The sequence below is a fragment of the Podarcis bocagei genome, assembly GCF_964188305.1.
Source record: "Podarcis bocagei genome assembly, chromosome: 15".
In the NCBI taxonomy this organism is placed as follows: domain Eukaryota; kingdom Metazoa; phylum Chordata; class Lepidosauria; order Squamata; family Lacertidae; genus Podarcis; species Podarcis bocagei.
In genome coordinates this window covers 42,211,940-42,234,744 of record NC_138141.1, presented here as the reverse complement: position 1 = coordinate 42,234,744, position 22,805 = coordinate 42,211,940, and the positions used below count along the sequence as shown (strand labels likewise).

The 22,805-nt window shown below is 47.6% G+C and overlaps 1 protein-coding gene across 2 annotated transcripts in view; it reads left to right on the top strand.

Annotated features, from left to right (window-relative positions):
* Positions 1-22,805, top strand: part of CLTC (clathrin heavy chain) — a 75,795-nt gene that overhangs the window by 42,207 nt on the left and 10,783 nt on the right. For both annotated transcript variants that reach the window (XM_081171943.1, XM_081171944.1), the window contains exons 8-25: positions 167-367; positions 1,245-1,397; positions 2,760-2,882; positions 3,734-3,871; positions 4,701-4,865; positions 5,038-5,218; positions 8,603-8,766; positions 11,338-11,463; positions 12,486-12,628; positions 12,781-13,015; positions 14,109-14,231; positions 14,356-14,501; positions 15,128-15,311; positions 15,746-15,938; positions 18,966-19,123; positions 20,386-20,550; positions 21,222-21,329; positions 21,451-21,618. In XM_081171943.1, coding sequence (XP_081028069.1) covers positions 167-367; positions 1,245-1,397; positions 2,760-2,882; positions 3,734-3,871; positions 4,701-4,865; positions 5,038-5,218; positions 8,603-8,766; positions 11,338-11,463; positions 12,486-12,628; positions 12,781-13,015; positions 14,109-14,231; positions 14,356-14,501; positions 15,128-15,311; positions 15,746-15,938; positions 18,966-19,123; positions 20,386-20,550; positions 21,222-21,329; positions 21,451-21,618 — 2,874 coding nt within the window. The remainder of the gene's footprint in view (positions 1-166; positions 368-1,244; positions 1,398-2,759; positions 2,883-3,733; positions 3,872-4,700; positions 4,866-5,037; positions 5,219-8,602; positions 8,767-11,337; positions 11,464-12,485; positions 12,629-12,780; positions 13,016-14,108; positions 14,232-14,355; positions 14,502-15,127; positions 15,312-15,745; positions 15,939-18,965; positions 19,124-20,385; positions 20,551-21,221; positions 21,330-21,450; positions 21,619-22,805) is intronic.

Sequence of the window (22,805 nt, the reverse complement as noted above, 5' to 3'; positions counted from 1 at the left end):
TGACTTGATTGTGCCTGGTTCACTAGAGCAGTTCTGTGTCTGCTGATAAGTTGGAAAATGAGGGCACATGTGCATAACTTTAATCTTAAGGTCGGGTAAAATAGTGAAAAATTACGCCCCCGAAAGGACAGGTGATGTATTTTATTTACCCCTCTCTCTTCCAAAGGGGATCTTGCGTACCCCAGACACCATCCGCCGCTTCCAGAGTGTCCCAGCACAGGCAGGTCAGACCTCTCCGCTGCTCCAGTATTTTGGTATCCTGCTAGACCAGGGCCAGCTGAACAAGTACGAGTCGCTCGAACTCTGCCGGCCGGTGCTCCAGCAAGGACGCAAGCAGCTCCTGGAGAAATGGCTGAAGGAAGACAAGGTAAATCACGTCTTTTTGAAGGGCTTTGGGGGGGCGGTGTGACTTAGGAGGTTACCAGTCACCAAATCCATCATTTCTGCAGACTGAATTCAGTGGCTCTGTTGTGCATTGAGCCCAAATAGCAGCTGTCCGCAAACGAGGGCGTTGAGGTTGCTCTTAAGGGGCTTGTGAGCTACAGATCCATGCTGTGGCAAATATCAAAATTAATAGTGCCACATTGCATATAAAGCAACCTTGTCTTCAGATTGCTGGTTACAGAAAACTGTGTTCATTTGCCAGGACCTTCCCAGATAAACTCAGGGCACTGGATTCTCTACCCCTTCATTTCCCCCAAAGCCTTCTGGATCTGTGCCCTATAGAACTGTTTGACCTCTACCGGCTCTTTTGTCTCCAGTTTATAAGATCTGCATTTTGGTTTGCCTCCTTTAGAAGGAGGCGTGGAGCCGCCTTCGCCGTTATTTTAAATACTTATAAACTGCTTACTTAAAAAAAATCCTGTTAATATCTAGTTGTTTTGATTTATTACCTGCCCTTCACCCTAAGTTCCCCAGGCAGGCCACAACAATTTAAAATGTGACATCCTTTTCTCACAATGGTAATTTGTTGTAACCCATTTGGAGTCGGGAACCCCAATTGGTCCCCCACTACCCTTTACCCACCCCTGTTTTGTATGACTCACAGGACCCAAGGTGGCTGGCTGGCAGTGGTGTGTGTGTGTGTGTGTGTGTGTGTGTGTGTGGTCATAGGTGCGCAAGAGACCCTCTGAGTTTCTTCTCCGGCCATTCCATCTTGCACACTTCGCAGCTCTGCCCTTGTCATTTTGCTTCTCTTTTCTAACCTGTTTAAATGTTCATTTTTGTTTCTGCGGGGGAAACAGCTGGAATGCTCCGAAGAACTGGGGGACCTGGTGAAATCTGTGGACCCAACCCTGGCTCTGAGCGTCTACCTAAGGGCTAACGTTCCCAGCAAAGTGATCCAGTGTTTTGCCGAAACGGGACAAGTTCAGAAGATTGTGCTGTATGCAAAGAAGGTGATTTGCTGTTGGGCTGGAACCAGGGGGGCACTGGAGTTCATGTTGGGGCGCTCGCTTTGCCAACCCTGCTTGGGCTCTGCTGACTGGCAGCAGCGACCAATGGGGTGAGGTTCCCTGGTGATTCCCTTTGGCCATTCCTCAGAGCTTAGGTGGATTTCCACCTTGGATAGGACTACTTCAGTGTCGCCCCAGTGATAGGATGCTGTCCTCAGGGTGGTCTATCTAGCAGAGAAATTATTTATCCTTGCCCCAGACAGTTTAGTCTTGTGAGCCTTTTATTTCAACAACTCTTCATTTTATGGCATAGTGCTGCTGGTTAATTTTTATTTCAACTACTGTGAACTGTTTCAAAGTTGTCTGTGTCCATTTTTTAATAGCTAAAAACTGAGTAACTTTTATTGCCTTGGAAAGAGAGAAGGAGTGGGTTCTGATACAGCGGGGGTGCCCGGAGCCCCACGCTGCTCAGAAAACTTCAGAGAGGTTTTTCTGCGCTTCAACAATGTCCGCGGCTAAACAGGAAGTCTGATGATGAAGTGAACATTCATGAGAGCCCACCAAAGGTGGTGTTGAGCTTTTTTACCCCAGGACATATGCTTCTGACTTTGGACATGCCTGTGATACAGCATGCACAAGAGATCAGAAGCTAGCTGTGGAAGTCCGAACCACAAGATGAACCGGCAACACCAGCGGAGCTTGCCTGTTTGGGTGGCTGTAGTGATTTAATAGTGGAAGCTATCTTACACCAATCAGATTACTGGTCCAGCTAACTCAGTATTGACTATGCTGACTTGGCAGTGGCTCTCCTGAGCACTCCTGAGCTACGGACCTTCCTCGCGGAACTTGGCTGAAGCCATTTCCAGGAGGTGCGCCAGAGGAGACAAGCCCTTCTGATGTAGAAGCTTAGGCTGAGTGGTTTGCTTTCTAGTTTATGTATCAAATATATTAGGTCGTTTCCTTTCTTTTGGAAAAAAGCACAAAGCACATCTTGCAAAAAAAGGCAAAAGCAAAAAGCAAACAGTAATGAACAAAGCAGCATCCGGAATCAATAAACAAGACCTTTAAAGCCTAAAATGGGATTGGTGACATTCCTATAAAAGACCAGCTGTGCTGGAAATAGTCCTTGGCAAATCAGAAAATAGCAGTAGGGGGCTGGTCTAGAGGGTCTTCCCTGCACCTCTGAGGCTCAGTTTTGGGGTAGCATTTTAGGGGTATGTAATAGAACATGAGCTTCCAGCAATAGATCTGTAGATCTTAAGAACTGGTTGGAAGTTGCCAGGATAGCTGGCTCTTTAAAAAGTTCACAAAATATCTCTCTGTACGTGTGTGTGTGTGTGTGTGTGTGTGTGTGTGTGTGTGTAGGTTGGCTACACTCCTGACTGGATCTTCCTCCTGAGGAATGTGATGCGCATCAGCCCAGACCAAGGACAGCAGTTTGCCCAAATGCTGGTTCAGGATGAGGAACCTCTTGCAGATATCACCCAAGTAAGTAAAACTGGAACATGAAGAAAAAAGGAGATGCCTTTTTTCTCTTTTTTTTCTTTTTTGCTTCTAGAGACCTGAAAATACCGATTGCCCCTCTAGAAAGGTGTTTGCGTCAATTTTTAGATGAAAGGCATTGGAGTAAGAAATTCAAGGAATAACTTGGTTTGTCATTTTAAGAAGTGATTCTATGGCCAAAGCTTGTTTTCCACAAGCATAATTCGAGATAAATCAAGGCTGTTGCGAAGATTCCAAAGGCTGCCTCTACAAATGAACACTGGAAACTGGGTGGTTCTCCAGGTCTGATTGCAGCAATAGTTTATATACTTGGTGCTATAGTGTATATTAGCTCTTGTGGGAAAGTGGTCTTTAAACATGCAAAAGGTTAAAAAAAAATGGAGTAAGTGCCTCAGTCCCTCCAGAACATTTTTTTTTTTTTTTTTGCAATGACTTTGAGGTGGTATTTGTGGTTTCTAGGATCAGGTAAGAGACCCTGCCACAACCTATGTGGCTTTCCCAATGCTTCTGGCCTTCAAATCCCATCATTCCCAGCCAGCATGGCTGATGGTCGGGGATGATGGGAATTGTAGTCCCAACAGCTGGAGTACCACTCGTTCCAGCCCACCCTTTGCAAGGCCCTTGAGTGAGTAACAGCAGATTTGTGCTACATCAGTGTTAATGACTGGAAGCAGCTCCTTGAGAGCCTTGGGATATGGACGGCTTCTTCTGATTGAGATAACGCGTACAGTTAGTTAGGATTTTGCAGGGAACAAATTGTACAGTGCTTTATTCCCTACCTCAGGGCAGTTTTAAGTAGTGTGAGCTCTACAGCGAACCTTCTCTTCCCCCTCCAGATAGTGGATGTGTTCATGGAGTACAACCTGATTCAGCAATGCACAGCATTTTTATTGGATGCCCTGAAAAACAACCGCCCATCGGAGGGACCTTTGCAAACCCGCTTGCTTGAAATGAACCTCATGCATGCCCCTCAGGTAGGTACTTTTTTGGGGGGTATGGAAACTTTGCAACCAGGTGGGTGTTCTGGACTAAAGCTCAGTAGCTCTGGGGCCGGCACCCTTGTTTCTGTGATTATATTCCCCATGTTGCGGTTCTGAAATGCAGCAGGAACAACCCAAACGGGGATTGAACTTGCGCTTTATCCAGTAGTTGGTGGGTTGCTTCAAAGCAACCGCACCATCTAGATTGGGTGCGGGGAACTGTTGGGCCTCTGGGTGTTCCTGAACTACAGCTCCCATCAGCCACAGCAAGCGTGGTCAGTAGCAAGGGATGAAGAGAGTTAAGGCTCCAGAAACCTTGTCTAAATACTCATTCCTTTTCTTGATTTGTGGAATGAATATTTCTGCACCATGTATACCATTCTTGAGCCTCAACATGTGTTAACAATAGAAACTCAAAACAGTTCTTCAGTCTGGCGCTCTGATTTGTAAACAAAACATTAAGAAATATCAGAGGTGGCTGCATCAATCTGGTAAGACACAAAACACAGTCCTCTGAAAATGGAGGCTGTGGTTGTGGTGTTGTTCTAAAGCTGTGAATGGGCAGCCCTGGTGAGCCTTCTTAAGTGAGAAATTCAGAGCAGATGCCACATAGAAATGCCTGGAATATCCCTACTTCTCCGAGCAGGCTGCTTTTACGCCTGACGACGGATGCTCTGAGCACATGGGAGGAAATATATTTGAGGCTTTCTGTACCACGTCACTGGCTTTCTTTATAGCCTCTTAAAAGTTTACACCTGGTGGCAAAGCCGTAGGCGCAGAATGAAGCCTCCCTTTTGACTGCCAAATCTCCCTTTCCTTCCAGGTTGCTGATGCCATCCTAGGGAACCAGATGTTCACCCACTACGACCGTGCCCACATTGCCCAGCTGTGCGAGAAAGCTGGCCTCCTCCAGAGGGCCCTGGAACACTTCACCGACTTGTATGACATCAAGCGGGCCGTCGTCCACACTCACCTTCTCAACCCCGAGGTACAGGGTCCCAAACCAGCTGTATTTTGAAATGAGTCTTTCCACCACTGATTCCTGATTCCTCCAGTTCAAGTCCTCTGCTTTGGGTGCTTGCTGTGTGCAAATGGGACTTAGAACATCACCGTGGGTTAGATAATTATTATTTTTTTGACTGCCTGCTTTTAACCTGCAGTGGTTGGTGAACTACTTTGGCTCCCTCTCGGTGGAAGACTCCCTCGAATGCCTGCGGGCGATGCTCTCGGCCAACATCCGCCAGAACTTGCAGATATGCGTCCAGGTTGCTTCAAAGTACCACGAGCAGCTTTCGACCCAGTCCCTCATTGAACTCTTCGAATCTTTCAAGAGTTTTGAAGGTAAGGCAACGGGGCCACCTCAGGCTCTTTGCCACAGGATGAGGAAGCTGTTTCAGCCTGGGGGGCTGTATCCCCTCCTGGGGGGACCACTTGCTTAGTGGTGTCCAGACCCAGAGGCAAAAGTGCATGGAGCAATGAATGTAAAGGTTTCCTTTTGTACAGTAAGGTGTGCCAATGTGGTGCTGTGATCAGGGTGTCTGACTAGGACCTGGGAGACCAGGCTTCGTGTCCCTGCTCAGCCATGAAACTCACCAGGCAATGGGCCAGTCACTCCATCTCAGCCTAACGTAACTTCCCTCACAGGGTTTGTATGAGGATAAAATTGGGAGGGAGAGAATCGGGTACACCACATTGAGCTGCTTGGAGGAAAAGTTGGGATATGAATGTAATAAATAAAACAACACATATACAGTGGTGCCTCGCAAGACGAAATTAATTCGTTCCGCAAGTCTCTTCGTCTTGCGGTTTTTTCGTCTTGCGATGCACGGTTTCCCATAGGAATGCATTGAAAATCAATTAATGCGTTCCTAGGGAAACCGCCTTCAGACCAGGTCCGGGGACAGTCTGTCCCCGGACCTCTTCTGAAGGCTGGGGGGGGGGACAAGGGCTTTTCTTCCCACCCCCAGCATTTTAAAAAACCCCGGGACAACGGAGGACTTCTCCGCTGTCCGGGCGATCTTAAAATGCTGGCGGGTGGCATTTTAAAATCGCCCCGGACAGCGGAGGACTTCTCCGCTGTCCGGGGCGATTTAAAAGCCCCTGGGAAGGCAGGCAGGGGGGACAAAGACTTTTGCCCCCCGCCAGCCTTCAGAAGAGGTCCTGGACCTCTTCTGAAGGCGGGCGGGGGGGGCGAAAGTCTTTGCTCCCCCCCGCCTGCCTTCAAAAGGTGTCCCCGCGGCGGGAGGTGTCCCCTGCCCCCTGCCCGGCTTCGGAGCACCGGGAGAAGCGATCTCCCCGCAGCCCCTTGCTTCAAAAGAGGTCCGGGGGCAGCGGGGAAGAAGCGCGTCGCTTCCTGCTGCCCCCGGACCTCTTTTGAAGCAAGGGGCTGCGGGGAGATAGCGATCTCCCTGCAGCCCCTTGCTGCAAAAGACGTCCGGGGGAAGCGGGGAAGAAGCGCTTCGCTTCCCGCTGCCCCCGGACCTCTTTTGAATCAAGGGGCTGGGGGAGATAGCGATCTCCCTGCAGCCCCTTGCTGCAAAAGACGTCCGGGGGAAGCGGGGAAGAAGCGCGTCACTTCCCGCTGCCCCCGGACCTCTTTTGAAGCAAGGGGCTGCGGGGAGATAGCGATCTCCCTGCAGCCCCTTGCTTCAAAAGAGAAGACCCGCTGTCCCCGGGGCAAGCTTCGTTTTGCGAAGCAAGCCCATAGGGAAATTCGTCTTGCGAGGCAACTCGAAAACGAAAAAAACCTTTCGTTTTGCGAGTTTTTCGTCTCGCGAGGCGTTCGTCTTGCGGGGTACCACTGTACACACCTCTATCCTCCAACTGACTGAGCAATACTAATAAAAAGAATTATTTATACCCTGCCCTCCCCAGCCAACACCGGGCTCAGGGCGGCTAACACCAGGTATAAAAACAACTGATTGAAACACAACTTAAAAACAAGATTAAAACACAACATTAAAATGCAGCCTCATTTCAGTAGGAACTCAGATCAAAAACTTTTTTGGGGATGAAAACGTCAAGTCTTCACCAAGGCCAACTATCCAGACTGGTCCTACGTGGGCCAGAAAAAAAGCCAGGGAAGTCCCCAAATAGGCGTTCCATCGCAGAAGGAGAAAGGAAAAAGGAAAGCGGGGGAGGGGATCAAGTTGATTCCAAGCCAAAGGCCAGGCAGAACAACTCTTTCTTACAGGCCCTGTGGAAAGAAATCAGATCCCGCAGGGCCCTGGTCTCATGAGACAGAGCGTTCCACCAGGCCGGAACCAGTGTAGAAAAGGCCCTGGCTCTGGTTGAGGCTAATCTGACTTCCTTAGGGCCTGGGACATCTAGGGTGTTACTTATGGACCTTAAGGTCCTCCGTGGGGCATACTGGGAGAGGTCCTAGGCCGTGAAGGGCTTTATGGGTCAAAACCAGCACCAGTAAGAGGCACTATCAGAGTTCAAGGGCACATTTCCAGCCAGGCTAAGTTCACCTGAGGAGGTGCAAAGCAGAGCTGGTGAAGAATGTGAGGGTGTGTGGCTGGAGTGAGATGGGGCTTGGACCCCAAGAACAGACAGGGCGTGTGGGTCTGCAGTAATGAGCCTAGTGCACAAAGGTAAAACTTAGGATGGTTGCTCTGCCCACCCCTGGCATGTGGCCCAGATGAGGATGTGGTGCTCAGTTTGAAAGGTTCCTCTTCCCTTGCCCTCCACAGAAGTCTGCAAGAACTTTCCTTGTACACAGAGACTAGTCTTCCCACAGTCCTGCAAGTACGTGTATTACACAAACTGGTCGTACAGTGGTGCCTCGCAAGACGAAATTAATTCGTTCCGTGAGTTTCTTCGTCTAGCGAATTTTTCGTCTTGCGAAGCACGAAATCCCATAGGAATGCATTGAAATTCAATTAATGTGTTCCTATGGTCAAAAAAAGTCCAAACAAAGCCAAATTTGGTACAACAAGAGTTTATTAAGTGCTCTTTAAAGTCACACATACTGTAAAGAGCATTTCAAAACTTGAAGGAACAATAAATTAAGTTTCTAAACATGACAGAAAAACATTTAAAAATCAACAAAGTGTACAGTACATTTTCTAAGACTCTGGGGGACAACTCGAAGAAGGTTCCTCTTCCACTCTTTGCTTCTTGCTGAAGAACCCCCTCCTCAACTGTTCCCCCAGCCACCCACCACACAGAAATTCAAATCCAGAATTTTTTTAAAAAACAGCAGAGTGGCCCAATGGTCACAGAAAATCATAAAAATGCAGAAAAAAACACACAAGCTTCCAGATTCTTGCAAACCCCTTCCCAACACCAAGTCCTTGAATTCCAAACACCCCAACCCAAAATCCACCCCCCAAAAAAAGTTTTAAAAGTTTAACTTACCAAATGGCTGCAAAAGAAGTTTTGGAAAAGCTTCAAAAATCACCAAAGTCTTCAAAAACCTCAAAAAAGGCTACCACACCGCGTTCTATGAGTTGCTCCTCGAAGTCAAGTCGCAAGTGTATTAACGGTGTTAAGAAAAAGGAAACAAACTTGCAAGACGTTTTCGTTTTTCGTCTTGCGAAGCAAGCCCATAGGGAAATTCGTCTTGCGAAGCAGCTCAAAAACGCAAAACCCTTTCGTCTAGCGAGTTTTTTTGTCTTGCGAGGCATTCGTCTTGCGGGGCACCACTGTACAATTGCTCCACTTGATTCCCAAGGCATTGACATTTAATTTTAAAGTCGCTTCTTCACTCCCCCCACTTAGGTCTCTTCTATTTCCTGGGCTCCATCGTCAACTTCAGCCAGGACCCAGATGTGCACTTCAAATACATCCAGGCTGCTTGCAAGACAGGCCAGATTAAAGAGGTGGAAAGAATTTGCAGAGAAAGCAACTGCTATGACCCAGAGCGGGTGAAGAACTTCCTCAAGGTAAAAAAAGGATAGGAGAATCCTCCGCGCTCCCACCTCAGCTCCCCATAGCGAGGCCAGCTTATCATCGGCTTGTGGTTTTTAATTCTTATTTTGGTGGTGGAGGCCATTGGAAATAACAGCACAGCTCAGGCCATTGATAAATCCATTGGAATATAAGAGGTCTTTGATTCCTAAAAGAACATGTGCATTTTGTTAAAAAACATTCCTGCATTGCAGGGGGTTGGACTGGGTAACCCTTGGGGGTCCCTTTCAGCCACAGTTCTGTGATTCTATGAAAATGCCACCACCTGAAGGTACAGCTAAGTATTCATTTTTGGTAATTTGGCAGAGCAAAGGGCTAAATCCCAGGCAAAGGAGCTGTTCGACAGTAGAACGGTCTCAGGAGGTTGTGGACTCTTTGAGGTTTTTAAGCAGAGCTTGGCTGGCCATCTGTCACGGATACTTGAGTTCATTGCAGGGGGTTGGACTAGATGAAACGTGGGGTGCCTTCCACCTCTGAAATTCTGTGGTTTCATGACCTGCGGCCCTCCAGTTGTTGCTGGTGCAGAACTCCCATCAGCCCCTGCCAGTAGGGCTGTTGATCCAGGGTGATGGGAGTCCAATAACACCTGGAGGGCCAGAGGTTCCCCGCTCCTGGCCCTGAACCAAAGTTGCTCAACACTTGTGGCAGCTCTGGTTAGCTGTATCCATCCACTTCAATAGGTCTACTCTGAATGGGGCTAATATGGGGGGGGACAACCCTTAGGGAGGAATAGATCTTGTTAGTGGGGGTGGTGTGGGGAGCTAGAGCAAAGGAAGAAGCTTTGGGACCCTTGTAAAGTAATCTAGCAGTTGTCTTTAGAGTTAGCTTATAAGCAGTTTTGAGTTGCGTGTGTGTGTTTGTGAGTCAACCATTTCCTGATCAGTCTGTTGTCTTTTGTGCTGATCCTTGTGTCTGTGGGATGTTCAGGACATGTACCAGGTAAACCTTCCAGTATAGAAGTCTCCCCGATCTGTTAACTCCTTCAGTGTCCACTTTTAGTGTAGAGGCTTGTGTCCTGGGATTAGCAGCCTTGGAAAAACTGTGTGTGTGGTGGCTTAATTTTCCTTTTAGAACACAATCCTTTCTTGTGCGTGCGTGTGTGACCTTGACACCTTGCTTTCAAATGTCATTCACAGAGAAGAACGCTACCTATCATTTCATTACTAGGAGTCATAGAGTTGGATTCAACGAAATCCTGCACAGGGTGGACCCATTGAAATTAACGAACCAAGCTAGTCATTCCTATTAACATCATTGGGTCTACTCCCATGGTTTCCAACATGGGGCATACGACCCACAGGGGGGCGATTTAATTTGGAAGCTTGTTTAGACCAAGTTAATGGCCTTTTAGGCTTCCTCCACATGAATAGGAGTTCACTTTTTGAATAATAAGAATTATATATCACTGGGTGGTGGGTGGGTGGCAATCAGGATTTTAGAGACGCTTAGGTGGGGCATGGCCAAAAAAAAGGTTGGGAACCACTGGTCTACTCTGAGGAGGGGTAGCATTTCATACCCACACATAACAAATTGCAACAGCTGCATAGGGTTTCTTGAGCTGGGGCGATAGCAACCCTTGTAAGTTGGCCACTTTTTCCAAGTTGCTTCTGCTGTGTATTTGGGTTGCATCTTGTCCTTGGATTGCTTCCCTCGTCCTCAGCTGGGGAAGAGTTGCTAAGGTCCCCACAACGGGTCTAGTTCAAGAGGATTGTTGCCCTTGTAAAACTTGGCAAGGAAGAGGATGGGGACAAAACTAGAATGAGGTGGCTGTTGTTGGCTATGGCGCCACCTGCTGTTAGTCCTCCCACCAGTCCCAATGGGCACCGACCAGCTCTGTAAGCAGATCCTGTTTTAAGAGACTGGATTAGAAGACACTGCGTTCAGATCAAGGTGTTCTTGCAATACATGCTGATGGCCCCAAACAGGAGGATGGAGGCAAGCAAGAATCCAGTCTCTCCTATTTGCAAGAGCTTCCTCCATTTGGCTACCTGGAAATTGTTCACTTGCCCGAGGGGATCAGGCAGGCATGACTGGGAAGCGCAAGGTGAAAGGGCTCAAGTACTCTAAGCACGCCACCCTTCAGTATTCACGCAAGCCTTAATCTGTATTAGCCGCCGCAATCTCAGAGTTGATCCTGCGCACTGTGTAACTTTTAGCAGTTGGCAAATGCTGAGGCCTAGTCTAGGCTTGTAATCCTTTTGGCGTCTTGTGCTTTTTGTAAAACTGCCTGCAAAGCGTGAAGCTGTGGCTGTAAATTTGATGACTGATTTTTTTAAAAAAACAAACAACCCACAAAAATAATAAATCAGGAGCTTGGAGCAGGATAAGACCTTGGGACATGTATGGTTGTAAAGAAGAACCAAGCCTGTAAATAAGCTCATTAGATTAAATTTGGATAGAAACCTGTCTGTCCCTAGGGTGTGTGACGCCTTCATTTTGCCAAACTTGCTTTTCACAGCACAGTTACAGCCCTCTTCAGGAAAACAGTGGGGAAAGTTCATTCAAACCTTGATTTCTCTCCCATCCACCCCCCCTTTTTTTTGCAGGAAGCAAAACTGACAGACCAGCTCCCACTGATCATCGTTTGCGACCGCTTTGACTTTGTGCACGATCTAGTGCTGTACTTGTACAGGAACAACCTCCAAAAATACATTGAGATCTATGTGCAGAAGGTAAGACGCAGGTGGTTATAAGTCCTGAAAACCATCAGCCCTTCCTTGATTAGCCACCTTGGCTCACTGGCTGCATTTTGTCACAAACTGACGCAGTCAAGAAATGGTGGTGCTCACATAAACTTCAGCTCAGTCAATGAGATCATCTAGCTCATCAGTCACTCCCCGATTTGATGAGGCTCATCTGATTAAAAACAAGAAATGGAGCCTTTAGTGTCATCAGCCCAGTTCTACGGAATACTGCGCCAGTAGAAACTCAATAGGTGCATTCTCTGATTCTTTCAGCTTCTAAGCACCTGCTGAAAACTTTCCCATCCAACCACGCATATGCAGATAATTCAGAATATTATTTATTTCATTCATTACATTGATACCCCACTTTTCCTCCAAAGAGCTCAAGGTGGCATGCGTAGTTCTCCCCTGCCCCATTTTATCCCCCTGGCAACCAGGCCATAGTCCAGCATGATAACCGTGCCAGTGCATGCATCTTTCCACAATAATTAACTGATGTCTTAATAAGGCTTTTATTGTATGTTTTTTAATGTATCATTGCCGTAGGCCGCTTTGATGCATATTTTTTAAACGAAATAACAGTATGTATTTCTTTAAATAAACAAACAGCGATCTGGCTTTAATCCTATTGGGTTGCTGTCTTGGGTTTCTAGTCTGTACAGAATCCAACCTTGAAAACTTGTAGTTAACTGGCTTCAAACCCCTCTTATATAGCGACCCACATTATCAAAAGTGTGCCTAATGAAAGGCACTCAAAGGTTGGGGGTGGTCTCCCTGTTGGCTTCCTACACTGATAGAGCCAAATCACCCCAGAACAAGGGGGCACCTTCTGGCAGGGTCTGGGGGGATGGTTGCTTAACTGCCCTCCAGGGTTGCATCCTTCGCTGTCCCGCTATGGGAGCTGAAGCTTGTTTTGGGCAGTAACGTGAGGGTGGCGTGTGAGGTTTGGAGCCTGTTGCGTCTTACTGTGGTTTCGCTGCTTTAATGACATCTTGGTGGCGCTGCTGCAGGTGAACCCGAGTCGCCTCCCTGTGGTCATCGGGGGCTTGCTTGATGTGGACTGCTCCGAAGATGTCATAAAGAGCCTGATCCTGGTTGTGAGAGGGCAGTTCTCCACGGATGAGCTTGTTGCTGAAGTAGAAAAAAGAAATAGGTAAACCTGACGCGGCTTGTGGGAATAGTGTTCTCTTTAGTGGGGGCATCAATATTGCTAACTAGGAATGTTGAACCTATTTTTTGAGTTGTGGCTCTGTTCTGTTCTGTTGTTAGAGATTGACTCTTTTTTCCCCCCCTTCCTTTTTAAAGGTTGAAACTCCTCCTGCCCTGGCTGGAAGCCCGAATTCATGAGGGCTGCGAGGAACCAGCCACCCACAACGCACTGGCTAAAATCTACATTGACAGTAACAACAACCCCGAGAGGTTCCTTCGCGAGAACCCCTACTACGACAGCCGGGTGGTGGGGAAGTATTGCGAGAAGAGAGACCCGCATCTGGCCTGCGTCGCTTATGAGCGTGGGCAATGCGATCAGGAGCTAATTAATGTGAGTATCCAACCCACTGAGTCTCTTAGCTAGAAAGATGCTCTTGTAGTGTCTTTCATAGTCAGGAAATGATGCTGGATATGATGTTAATGAAAAAATAGGACACGTATCAAAGCAGTTCTCCAGATTGTATGTACTCAGAAGCAGCAGAACTTAAATTGGCTGGCTGGTTGGAAAAATGGAAGGCTCGATTTGAAGGTTGTACTTACAGCAGGTTGTAAGTTTCAGTGTATTCCTCAACTAGTGTTGCTGTCTGTATCAAAACACCAGTTTTCCTTAAAAGGACTGAGTTGTATTCGCTATGGCGGCAGCTCATCAGTTGGTAAGGAAACACTGGAAAACTGTTCTAGGATTAACATTATGGAGGTGGTAGGCAAACATTTGGCAGGTTGCTTTAGCTGGAAAGTTAAAGAGAGATGACTTCAACACAGTTTGGCTTGGTTTTATTTCATACTAGTCTAGTTTTTTGCTGCTCCAGAGGGTAGGACCCAAACTAATGACTTCAAGTTACAAGAAACTAAACATCAGGAAGAACTGGTGGTAAGAACTGTTTGGCAGTGGAATGGACTCCCTCAGAAGGTGCTGCGCGCTCCTTCATTGGAGATTTTTAAGCAGAGGTTCAGTGACTATCTGTCAGAGGTGCTTTAGCTGTAATTCCTACATCCCAGGGGGCTTGTCTCCATGACCCTTGGAGACCCTTTCAACTCTGATTCTGTTATTCCTCCATCCACCCATGGAGACCTACAGAGAGACTGCTTAAGTTAATCTACCACACTTCACAGTGAACACTATTGCAGCTGATATGATGCTTGTTGTTTGTATGTTCAGAAATCCATTCAATAAAAACACATGAACAAAAAAAGAGAGCAAAGAGTGGTAGCCAGAAACCGACATCCCCAGGCAGGACTGGCCTGTTCCAACCCATGTTCTACTCTGGACCCTCCCAAATGACTAAAGGCTGTGCACTGACTGAGAACTTTTTACCTCTGTAAAATCCAGGCTCGGATCGCTTGACGCTTTCTCTCTCTTCCTCCCCCTCAAAATAGAATACCTCGGTTTCCCTGCCTGAATATATTATCCTCTCGCATTCCAGGTTTGCAACGAGAACTCCCTCTTCAAGAGCCTTTCGCGTTACTTGGTGCGCCGCAAGGACCCCGAGCTGTGGGCCAGTGTGCTGCTGGAGAGCAACCCTTACCGGAGACCCCTGATTGACCAGGTACTTTGCGCTCCCCTCTGTTCCCCTTTGCTTGTGCTGTGTGTACACTTAAGAAAGTGAGCAATAGGCAAGCAAGTCGCCAGCTGTGGGTACCCATTGCTCAGATCCCCCCCTCTCTCATCAGGTCGTGCAGACAGCTCTCTCTGAAACTCAGGACCCTGAAGAAGTATCTGTCACAGTCAAGGCTTTCATGACCGCCGACCTCCCCAATGAACTCATTGAGTTGCTGGAGAAAATTGTTCTTGACAATTCCGTGTTCAGCGAACACAGGTCAGTACTCTTGTGTTTGTCTGTCTTACATCTTACCCTCGCGCTTCAAATAATATTTGGGGGAGATGCTTGGAAATTTGTGAGTAAAACCTCAAAAGCGCAGGCATCTTGCTGGATAAGATTTTTAGCAGTGTAAGGGGCTTTTTTTAGCAGGTGCCATAATAAGAGTACGTTGAAGACATCTGCCTAATCTCAATGGACAGGGAGTTCCAGAGTGGAAGACTTGATTCCTTATAATTGCTGAATGAATATTAAGTGGCACTTCATTATTATACCAAGTCACACTATTTGTATATGTAGCCCAGGTTTGGAAGCCCTTGTGCTCCCAGATGATGCAGAACTGCAACTCCCACCAGCCCTAGCAAGCATGACCAGAGATTATGGGAGTTGTAGTTCAGCAACATCTGGGAGCACAAAGGCTCCTCACACCTGATCGAGCCCCTTACTGTTAGCAGCTGCCAAGGACGCTTCTAAGGTCCTCAGCAGAGGGCCAAAAACCCTTCTCAGCTACAGAGATCTGGGACTGAACCTGTGAACTCACTCTAAACCTTTATTATGTCATTTTGAATGATGGCTGCTGATGCCTTAATTCCTTGCTTTACTATTGCTTGCTTTTTCCTGTAAAGGAATCTGCAGAACCTCCTCATACTGACGGCTATCAAGGCCGACCGGACCCGAGTCATGGAATACATCAACCGCCTGGACAACTATGATGCTCCCGATATTGCCAACATCGCGATCAGCAACGAACTCTTTGAAGAGGCCTTCTCCATCTTCAGGAAGTTTGATGTCAACACCTCTGCAGTGCAGGTAATGCTGGGTGTCCACGTATCTGAATTCTGGGTATGGTTCTCTTTCACGGAGCCGAGTGTTGGTTTGTGTCCCCAAACTGCTCCATGTATTTGTGCTGAAGGCGGCGCCGCTTCCATGTCAAGGGAATCCAGCCCAAGTTTCAAGTGTTCCAGTTCACCAGAGTCTGCAGGGGTTCTGACCCAGGTTTTACATACAGCTCAAGAGCCCTGGATACTAGATAGACTCTTGGAGGGAAGCTGCAAAGATTTATAGTGGGCTTTTCTGACGCCTCATGTTAAGAGTTCCTGATAAAGTGGCTTGGTCATCCTTTGTGTGAAGGCTTTCGGAGGCCTAACTAGGCACATGCTAGGCTTAATTCTGGCCAAACTACTCTTGCACTGGCAAATTCCTACCACAAGCACGCTATTAGTTTCCGTCTCCCCACTTTCTAGGTTCTGATCGAACACATTGGCAACTTGGACCGTGCCTACGAGTTTGCGGAGCGCTGCAATGAGCCAGCCGTGTGGAGCCAGCTTGCCAAAGCTCAGCTTCAGAAAGGGATGGTTAAGGAAGCGATAGACTCCTACATCAAAGCGGACGATCCTTCTTCATACATGGAAGTGGTTCAGGCTGCGAATGCCAGCGGTAAGGCTTGGGAACCCCCATATAAAGTTTTGTTTTCAGTAGCCTGGGAGCTTTCAGAACAGGCAGCACCCAGGTGCAATTGCAGTAACCTAAGCACTTCTGTGAACGTAAAAAGCTTGACGCATCCCAGAAGTCGTAATTTAAATGCATTGGGTGACCTTCCTTTCTTTCAAGAATTAATTAATTCCTTCTGCTTTTCATCTCACATTCTCAGTCCAGCATTGCTCCTAATGTGGCTTGCAGTAAACACAGTTACAGTGGTACCTCGGGTTAAGTAATTAATTCGTTCCAGAGGTCCTAAAACTGTTGTTAACCTGAAGCACCACTTCAGCTAATGGGGCTTCCTGCTGCCACCGCACCGTCGGAGCACGATTTCTGTTCTCATCCTGAAGCAAAGTTCTTAACCCAAGGTACTATTTCTGGGTTAGTGGAGTCTGTAACCTGAAGCGTATGTAATCCGAAGTACCACTGTATAATTATGGCAGCTGGAAGAACACAGACAAGGATTGCAGTGCCGTGATGGGGAAACTGTGGCTCCCATCACCGCTTTGGCCTGCTTGCTGGGACTAGTGAGAACTGGAATCCCACACCTAGAGGGCTGCCGGTTCCTCATCCTTATTGCAAAATGTTGCCAAGGTTTGATTTCCCCCTTCCCTTTCCAATCAACTCTCCACTTCTCCTGCTCCAACACAGGGTGGGGAACCTCAGACCTGTGGGCCTAATTAAGTCCGCCACACCATTTTGGCCTAGTCAAGCCCCTTTGCCCTATATCCAGTACTATTTGTTCTAGAAAAAGAGGTGCCAGAACTCACCATGAACACCTTCCTTGTTCTCTCATAATGAGAATGGCGCCCGCCTGAGAGGTGCTGGAACTGAGTTCCAGTGAGTTCCGGCTGGAAAAGAAAGCCCTGCCCATGCCTCACCTCACGAGGTCAGATGAGGGGCAGGTGGGCCCAGAAGGGGTCTGCAGGCACATCCAGTCAGCTGACAGTTGGCGGCTGCAAGGTGCTTTGAAGCCCCATCAGCTGATTGTTGGGGCTTCAAAGCGCAGGGCAGGTCTCTGCAGGCACAGTCCTTAAAGAGAGCTCTGCATTGCCAAAGTCCCGCCACTCGGCTGGTATTGACTGCCTTAGGAAGTTCCACTTTGGGAACTCCCTAGTTCAGCTCAGTGGGCTGGAGGAAGCCACTTGGGTTCTATGCACTTTCAATACAAACTGCTTGCTCAGTGCAAGGGGAGCACTTCCTTAATTGAAACATTTCCCCCCCCCCCCTATTTCTAGAGGAAGCAGCTTATCTCTAACAAAGTTTTACTCAAGAGTTGAAATAAATGGAACCAAGTTAGTCATGTCCATTATTTTCATTGGTTCTATTCTGAGTAGCATTGGCTACAACACTTTGCATTCAAAGCACTGAAAGAAGTGCTTTAAATGCAATCAGTTTTCTAGGTGGAGGGGAAATGCTCTCTTTTTTTCTTTTTTAAAAAGGAGCGCTTCTCCCTCCAGACTTGAAAGGGGCTCCCTGTGACCAATTCTCAGCTGGTTGTTCCAGGGGGAGCCTCTTTGAAGGGGCACCCCCAGCCTTCAGAGGAGGCTGCTGTAACCTGCTGGTCCTCTGGTGGTTACCAAAACCTCCTTTGGACTTTGACAGGTTTCAGTCACCTGCCACTATTATGATGTTGGGTGAGTGGTCCTTCCCACATGCGGAGTCACCCTGTGGGGTGGTTGGAAGATCCAGACCTGTCCCGGCAGCTATATCTGGTTCCACACTCCCTGCTCCACCATGACAACCCAGAAACACAAGAGAGTGATTAAAGAGCTGGCTATTGCACATGGGAATCTGACCTGACTATTGCACTTTGTTCCACAGCATAGGGCCCTTGAGAGAGGGGTCTGTTTTTGCTTTCTTTCAAGTTTCTCTAGAATGGCAGGATCAGGCAGGGTTTGCATTGCAGCCAGTCGCACATGAAACTTTCCCTCTCAGCCCTCCTCTTCCTTTCTGAAAATTATTTTAAGCAGAACTTTATTGGATGAGGAATTCCTAGTTATGAGACAGTGGCCTGGCTCATACGTCACGTTACACCAATTTCTTTGCCTTTTTTATTTTTTGAGTTTCAAAGATTTTTGACAATTTAACTTCAAATTTAAAATAATTATAAGGTGCCTTCCTCCTGGGTATTCCCATTCCCGCCCGCTCTGGCTGCATTAAGCCTCCCTCTTCCTTGTTGCAGGAAGCAGCTATTCGAAGCATAGTTATCCTGCAACATTGACTGTCTTTCTGTTAAAGGAGCCTCTTTGCTTTCTTCTCTCTGTTCCCTAGTTTTTGTCACCTTCCTTCAGGGTGACCAGGCCGAGGGGTAAAAGAGCCCCTCTCCAGGATTCTAGCAATCACACGAAGACTTCTTTGTACCAACATAACAATTGGTTGTCCCCCATTTGACTCCCCTCCCATAACTGCAAGAGGGGTCTATTCCCCCCCCCTTCCAGGTCCCACTTTTTGAAACCCGTAGCAGAGGAAAAGATGAGGATCGCACCCCCTCCCTGATGGCAAGATACCCAAGTGGTTGGCAAAGTACATTTATCCTCTACCAGATGCGTTGAACAGACTTGCTCAGTATAAGGGGCGGATGACAAAGAAGTGGATTGTTTGGCTGACCCGGTTTTTTTTTTCCTCCCCTCTTCCCTAGTTTTGGGAAGCTTGTGTTCTGTCCAGCAAGAATGAGCGACTGTTTTGCTCTAATAGCTCAGCACGCAGCTCAAGTCTAAGTACGAATGAATCAGTGTTCTGGGGGGGGGGGGGGGGCTCATCCTGTTTTTGCTTTTTGCCAGTGTCGCACATGCCGTTATGTTGTCCACCCCTCCCTTTCCTAAAAAGTGACATTCCTCGTCTAGTGAGACTGTGCGGTCGAGTAATAAGTACGGAGTGAAGGATCTCTGTCTTTCAGCCTAACTGGGCAACGCTGCCGATTGTCAGCATGATGTGACCTTGAACTTTCTTTCTTCTCTCCTCTCCCTCCGCCCCCCAACCTAGGAAACTGGGAGGAGCTGGTGAAATACTTGCAGATGGCCCGCAGGAAGGCCCGGGAATCCTATGTGGAGACGGAACTCATTTTCGCACTTGCTAAAACAAACCGTTTGGCCGAGCTGGAAGAATTCATCAACGGGCCAAACAATGCCCACATTCAACAAGTGAGTCCTTCCGTCAGCCTTTTAAATGCGAATTTCAAGTGTGGGGTGTTTTGTTTTAGTTTGGTTAGTTCAGCTCCTCCTGTCTCTTTGCAAGGTTTGGGTGGGCCTTTTGGAGGTTACTTTTCCCCCCACACATACCCCCCAAAATATTCTTTACAACTTTAGATACAAAGATTTGGGGGGGGAGGGGATCTCAGGTATCAAAATGATTTTTATATGGGATCTGAGAAGTTTTCTCTGGAGTGGTTAGCGTGTTGAAGGCTGGGAGGACCTGGTTTGAATCCCCACTCAGCCCTAAAACTGCCCTGGGGTGGCCTTAAGACAGTCACCACCTCTCAGCCCGCCCTACTTCAAAGGGCATAGCTGTCAACGTTTCCGTTTTTTTTAAGGGAAATTCCATTATTCCGAATCGGATTCCTTGCAAGAAGAGAGAAAAGTTGACAACTATGTCAAAGGGCTGTTGTGGGGATAAAGCGTCTAGGAGCCATGTAAACTGCTCTGAGCCCCTTTGGAGAAAGAATGGAACAAAAACAGAACAAATGGGTTTCTGAAATAATGGAACTAAACTTGGGCATGTGCTTTTGTAGAAAGAAAGCCAGGCTTTTTTGTTAAATTGGTCCAGTAGAGTTTTTTTGCTTTGTTATTATACAGTTTTATTGGCGTTAAGTCACAAATGAACAAAAGTGTACAGTGACCTATGTGTGGAGCAGTGAAAGCTTATACAAGCAATCACGAGTTTCCAAATTTCCAGAACTCGTGAAATGTAATTTAAGCTGTGTTATGTGTGAGGGCATACCACAGAGATCGAGCCAGTGAGAATGTAGCTGTGCCATACCGTTGTGTGGGTCAAATCTCTATTCCCATTCACAAAACTGGCAAACTGGCACCGCACTTTGTCAAATTGATGGGTCCAGCATTCAAATTTCATTGGAACTGTTCACCCCACTCAGAAAGCTTAGATAAATGCTTTCGTGTGGTCAAATGATTCTGATAGTTTAGCCTTGTCTTGTCATTGCTTTGCAGGGTCGGGGGGGGGGGGAGGACGGATGGTGCCTAAATAACGAGAAATTCAAAATAAATAGAGAAAAATGAGTAATTTCATGGTGGGGGGGTGTAATCAGAGAAAAGGTATTCAGATAATTGAAAACAAGTAGTAAGGGGAAATGTGACCTCAATTTTAAGAGAGGATGCTTGAGTACAGAATGAGCATGGTTGGATGGATGAAATCAAGCACTTTTTCTCTTCACCGTTTTCCTCTCCAGGTTGGCGACCGTTGCTATGATGAGAAGATGTATGACGCAGCCAAGCTTCTCTATAACAATGTCTCCAACTTTGGGCGCTTGGCTTCCACGCTGGTCCACCTCGGCGAATATCAGGCAGCCGTGGACGGGGCCCGGAAAGCAAACAGCACTCGGACTTGGAAGGAGGTGAGCCCGTTGCTTCATGCAGTATGCAGAGCTTGTTCCTGCTGGTAGCTAGGTAGCTTTAAAAGAGGGCAGGGGCGAGTAGAGAGATTCATGGAAGAGGAGAGGCCTGATCAGACGTGATAGTGTCAGGGAAGAGACCCCAGCTCCAATCCCTGGCATCTCCAGGTAGGGCTGGGAATGTCCTCTGTCTGAAACACTGGCGAACTGCTGCCAGTCAGTGTAGACAGTACTGAACTAGATGGACCAATGCTCAGGTTCTGTATAAAGCAGCTTCCTCTGTTCCTGTTTAAATCAGCCTTTGATTCAGAACCATGAGGCCTGGAACCTTGCTTTGGTTTTAAAGGAAGAGCTGTAGCTCAGTAGTAGAGCACCTGCTTTGCATACAGAAAGGTTCAAGTCTTGCTATCTCCAGGTAGGACTGGGAAGGCCTGAAAAAGGCCTGGAGAGCTGCTGCCAGTCAGTACAGTCAATGCTGAGCTAGATGGGTCCATCATCCTTGGCCTTGCCAGCTTGAGCTAATGGGAATTCGAGTCTAGCATCATCTAGAGAACGATGCTGGCTCAGTGCAACAGTGGAGAAAGGGGTTCCTAGAGGAGGACTTTGCTGCTCCCCCTAGTTCCTCTGAGAGAGAAGGTAACTGAAGCTCAGTCTTTGACGTTTCCCCCCTCCAGGTCTGCTTTGCGTGCGTGGATGGGAAAGAGTTCCGCCTGGCGCAGATGTGCGGCCTTCACATTGTTGTGCATGCGGATGAACTGGAGGAGCTGATCAACTATTACCAGGTAATGGGGAGGTGGGGGAGAAAAAGCAGTGCTGATGGTGCTGCAGAGCTTTGCCTCCGTAAAGGGGTGCTCAAGGAGGCGGCCGTTGCTGAGCATTAACTCGTTACTCTTTCACCCCCAGGACCGTGGCTACTTTGAGGAGCTGATCACCATGTTGGAATCGGCTCTGGGGCTGGAGCGGGCCCATATGGGAATGTTCACGGAGCTGGCCATCCTCTACTCCAAATTCAAGCCACAGAAAATGAGGGAACACCTGGAGCTCTTTTGGTCGCGAGTCAACATTCCTAAGGTAACTCCGTCCCCAAGATGGCAAATTATATGAGGAATAGAAAACAGGTGGGAGTGGCCGTGTAAGAGGAAGATCAGTGCAGTAATAAGAACACCAGTTAAAAAGCAAAAATTCAGAACCTTGTTGAGTGATTGCGGCTGAGCATTTTGGTGAGTTAATAATAATAAAATATTTTTTTTATTTATACCCCGCCCTTTCTGGTTTAAAAACTGGGCTCAGGGCGGCTAACAGCAAATATAAAACATTGATTAAAATGCAACTTAAAAACAGCATGAAAGACAACATAAAATGCAGCATCAATATAAAAAAATATCAAAAATTCAGGGGTCATTTTTTTGGGGGGGGGGAACTATGTTAAACTAGGAACAGAGAGGCCCTGGCTCCAATTTGGGGAGGGACCCCTCCTTGCTTAGAGCCCATGGGGAGTGGCTACAAATTGAGCAAAAGATTTTGTCTGAACTGGTGGTAGTGCAGCTTCGTAATATGTCCCCATTCAGCCATAAGAGTGGCCTTGGGCCAGTTGCTGCCTGTTAGCCTAACCTACCTCACAGGCGTCATCAAGGTGGAGGAGAATTCGCTCATACGCTCCCTCTTTCTCAAGGCAATTTGGGAGGCGCTGCAGCATGTGGTCAAGGAGCAAATGCTGCCACCGTTCTGGCTCAGACAATGAAGTTCAGTAGCACCAGAGGCAACAGTGGCTCCAACAGTGCACACTTGTGGCAGAACAGCACTCTCCATGGGCCTGTCAGGCAAACTGAATGGGCGGTAGACCTGTTGATGGCTATTAGACATGATAATGGCCAAGTAGCTCTGGGCACTGGGAGGCGGGGTTTGCTTCCCTGTGAATTCCAGTTGGTCAGGACCAACTGAGGAAGGCTGCCATTGGAGCTTCCCAGAGGCATCTGGTTGGTTATTGTTGAACACAGATGCTGTGCTAGTCTAAGCTAGGAAGGCTCTCAGCCTGTTCTAGACTGGTTGTAATACACTAAACCAGTGGTCCACCCTCCATGGATCACCTGAAAGTTGTTCAGGGTCCTGGTGGACCACTTAATGATTTTTCTGCCTTTTGTAGCAATTGTGATGCACTGCTCTAGATGTTGTGTGATTTCTATATTGTATTACAATTCGAATTCCATACAATTCAAGGCTCTAAGTGTTCTTCACAGATGCTGCGGCTGACCTTAGAG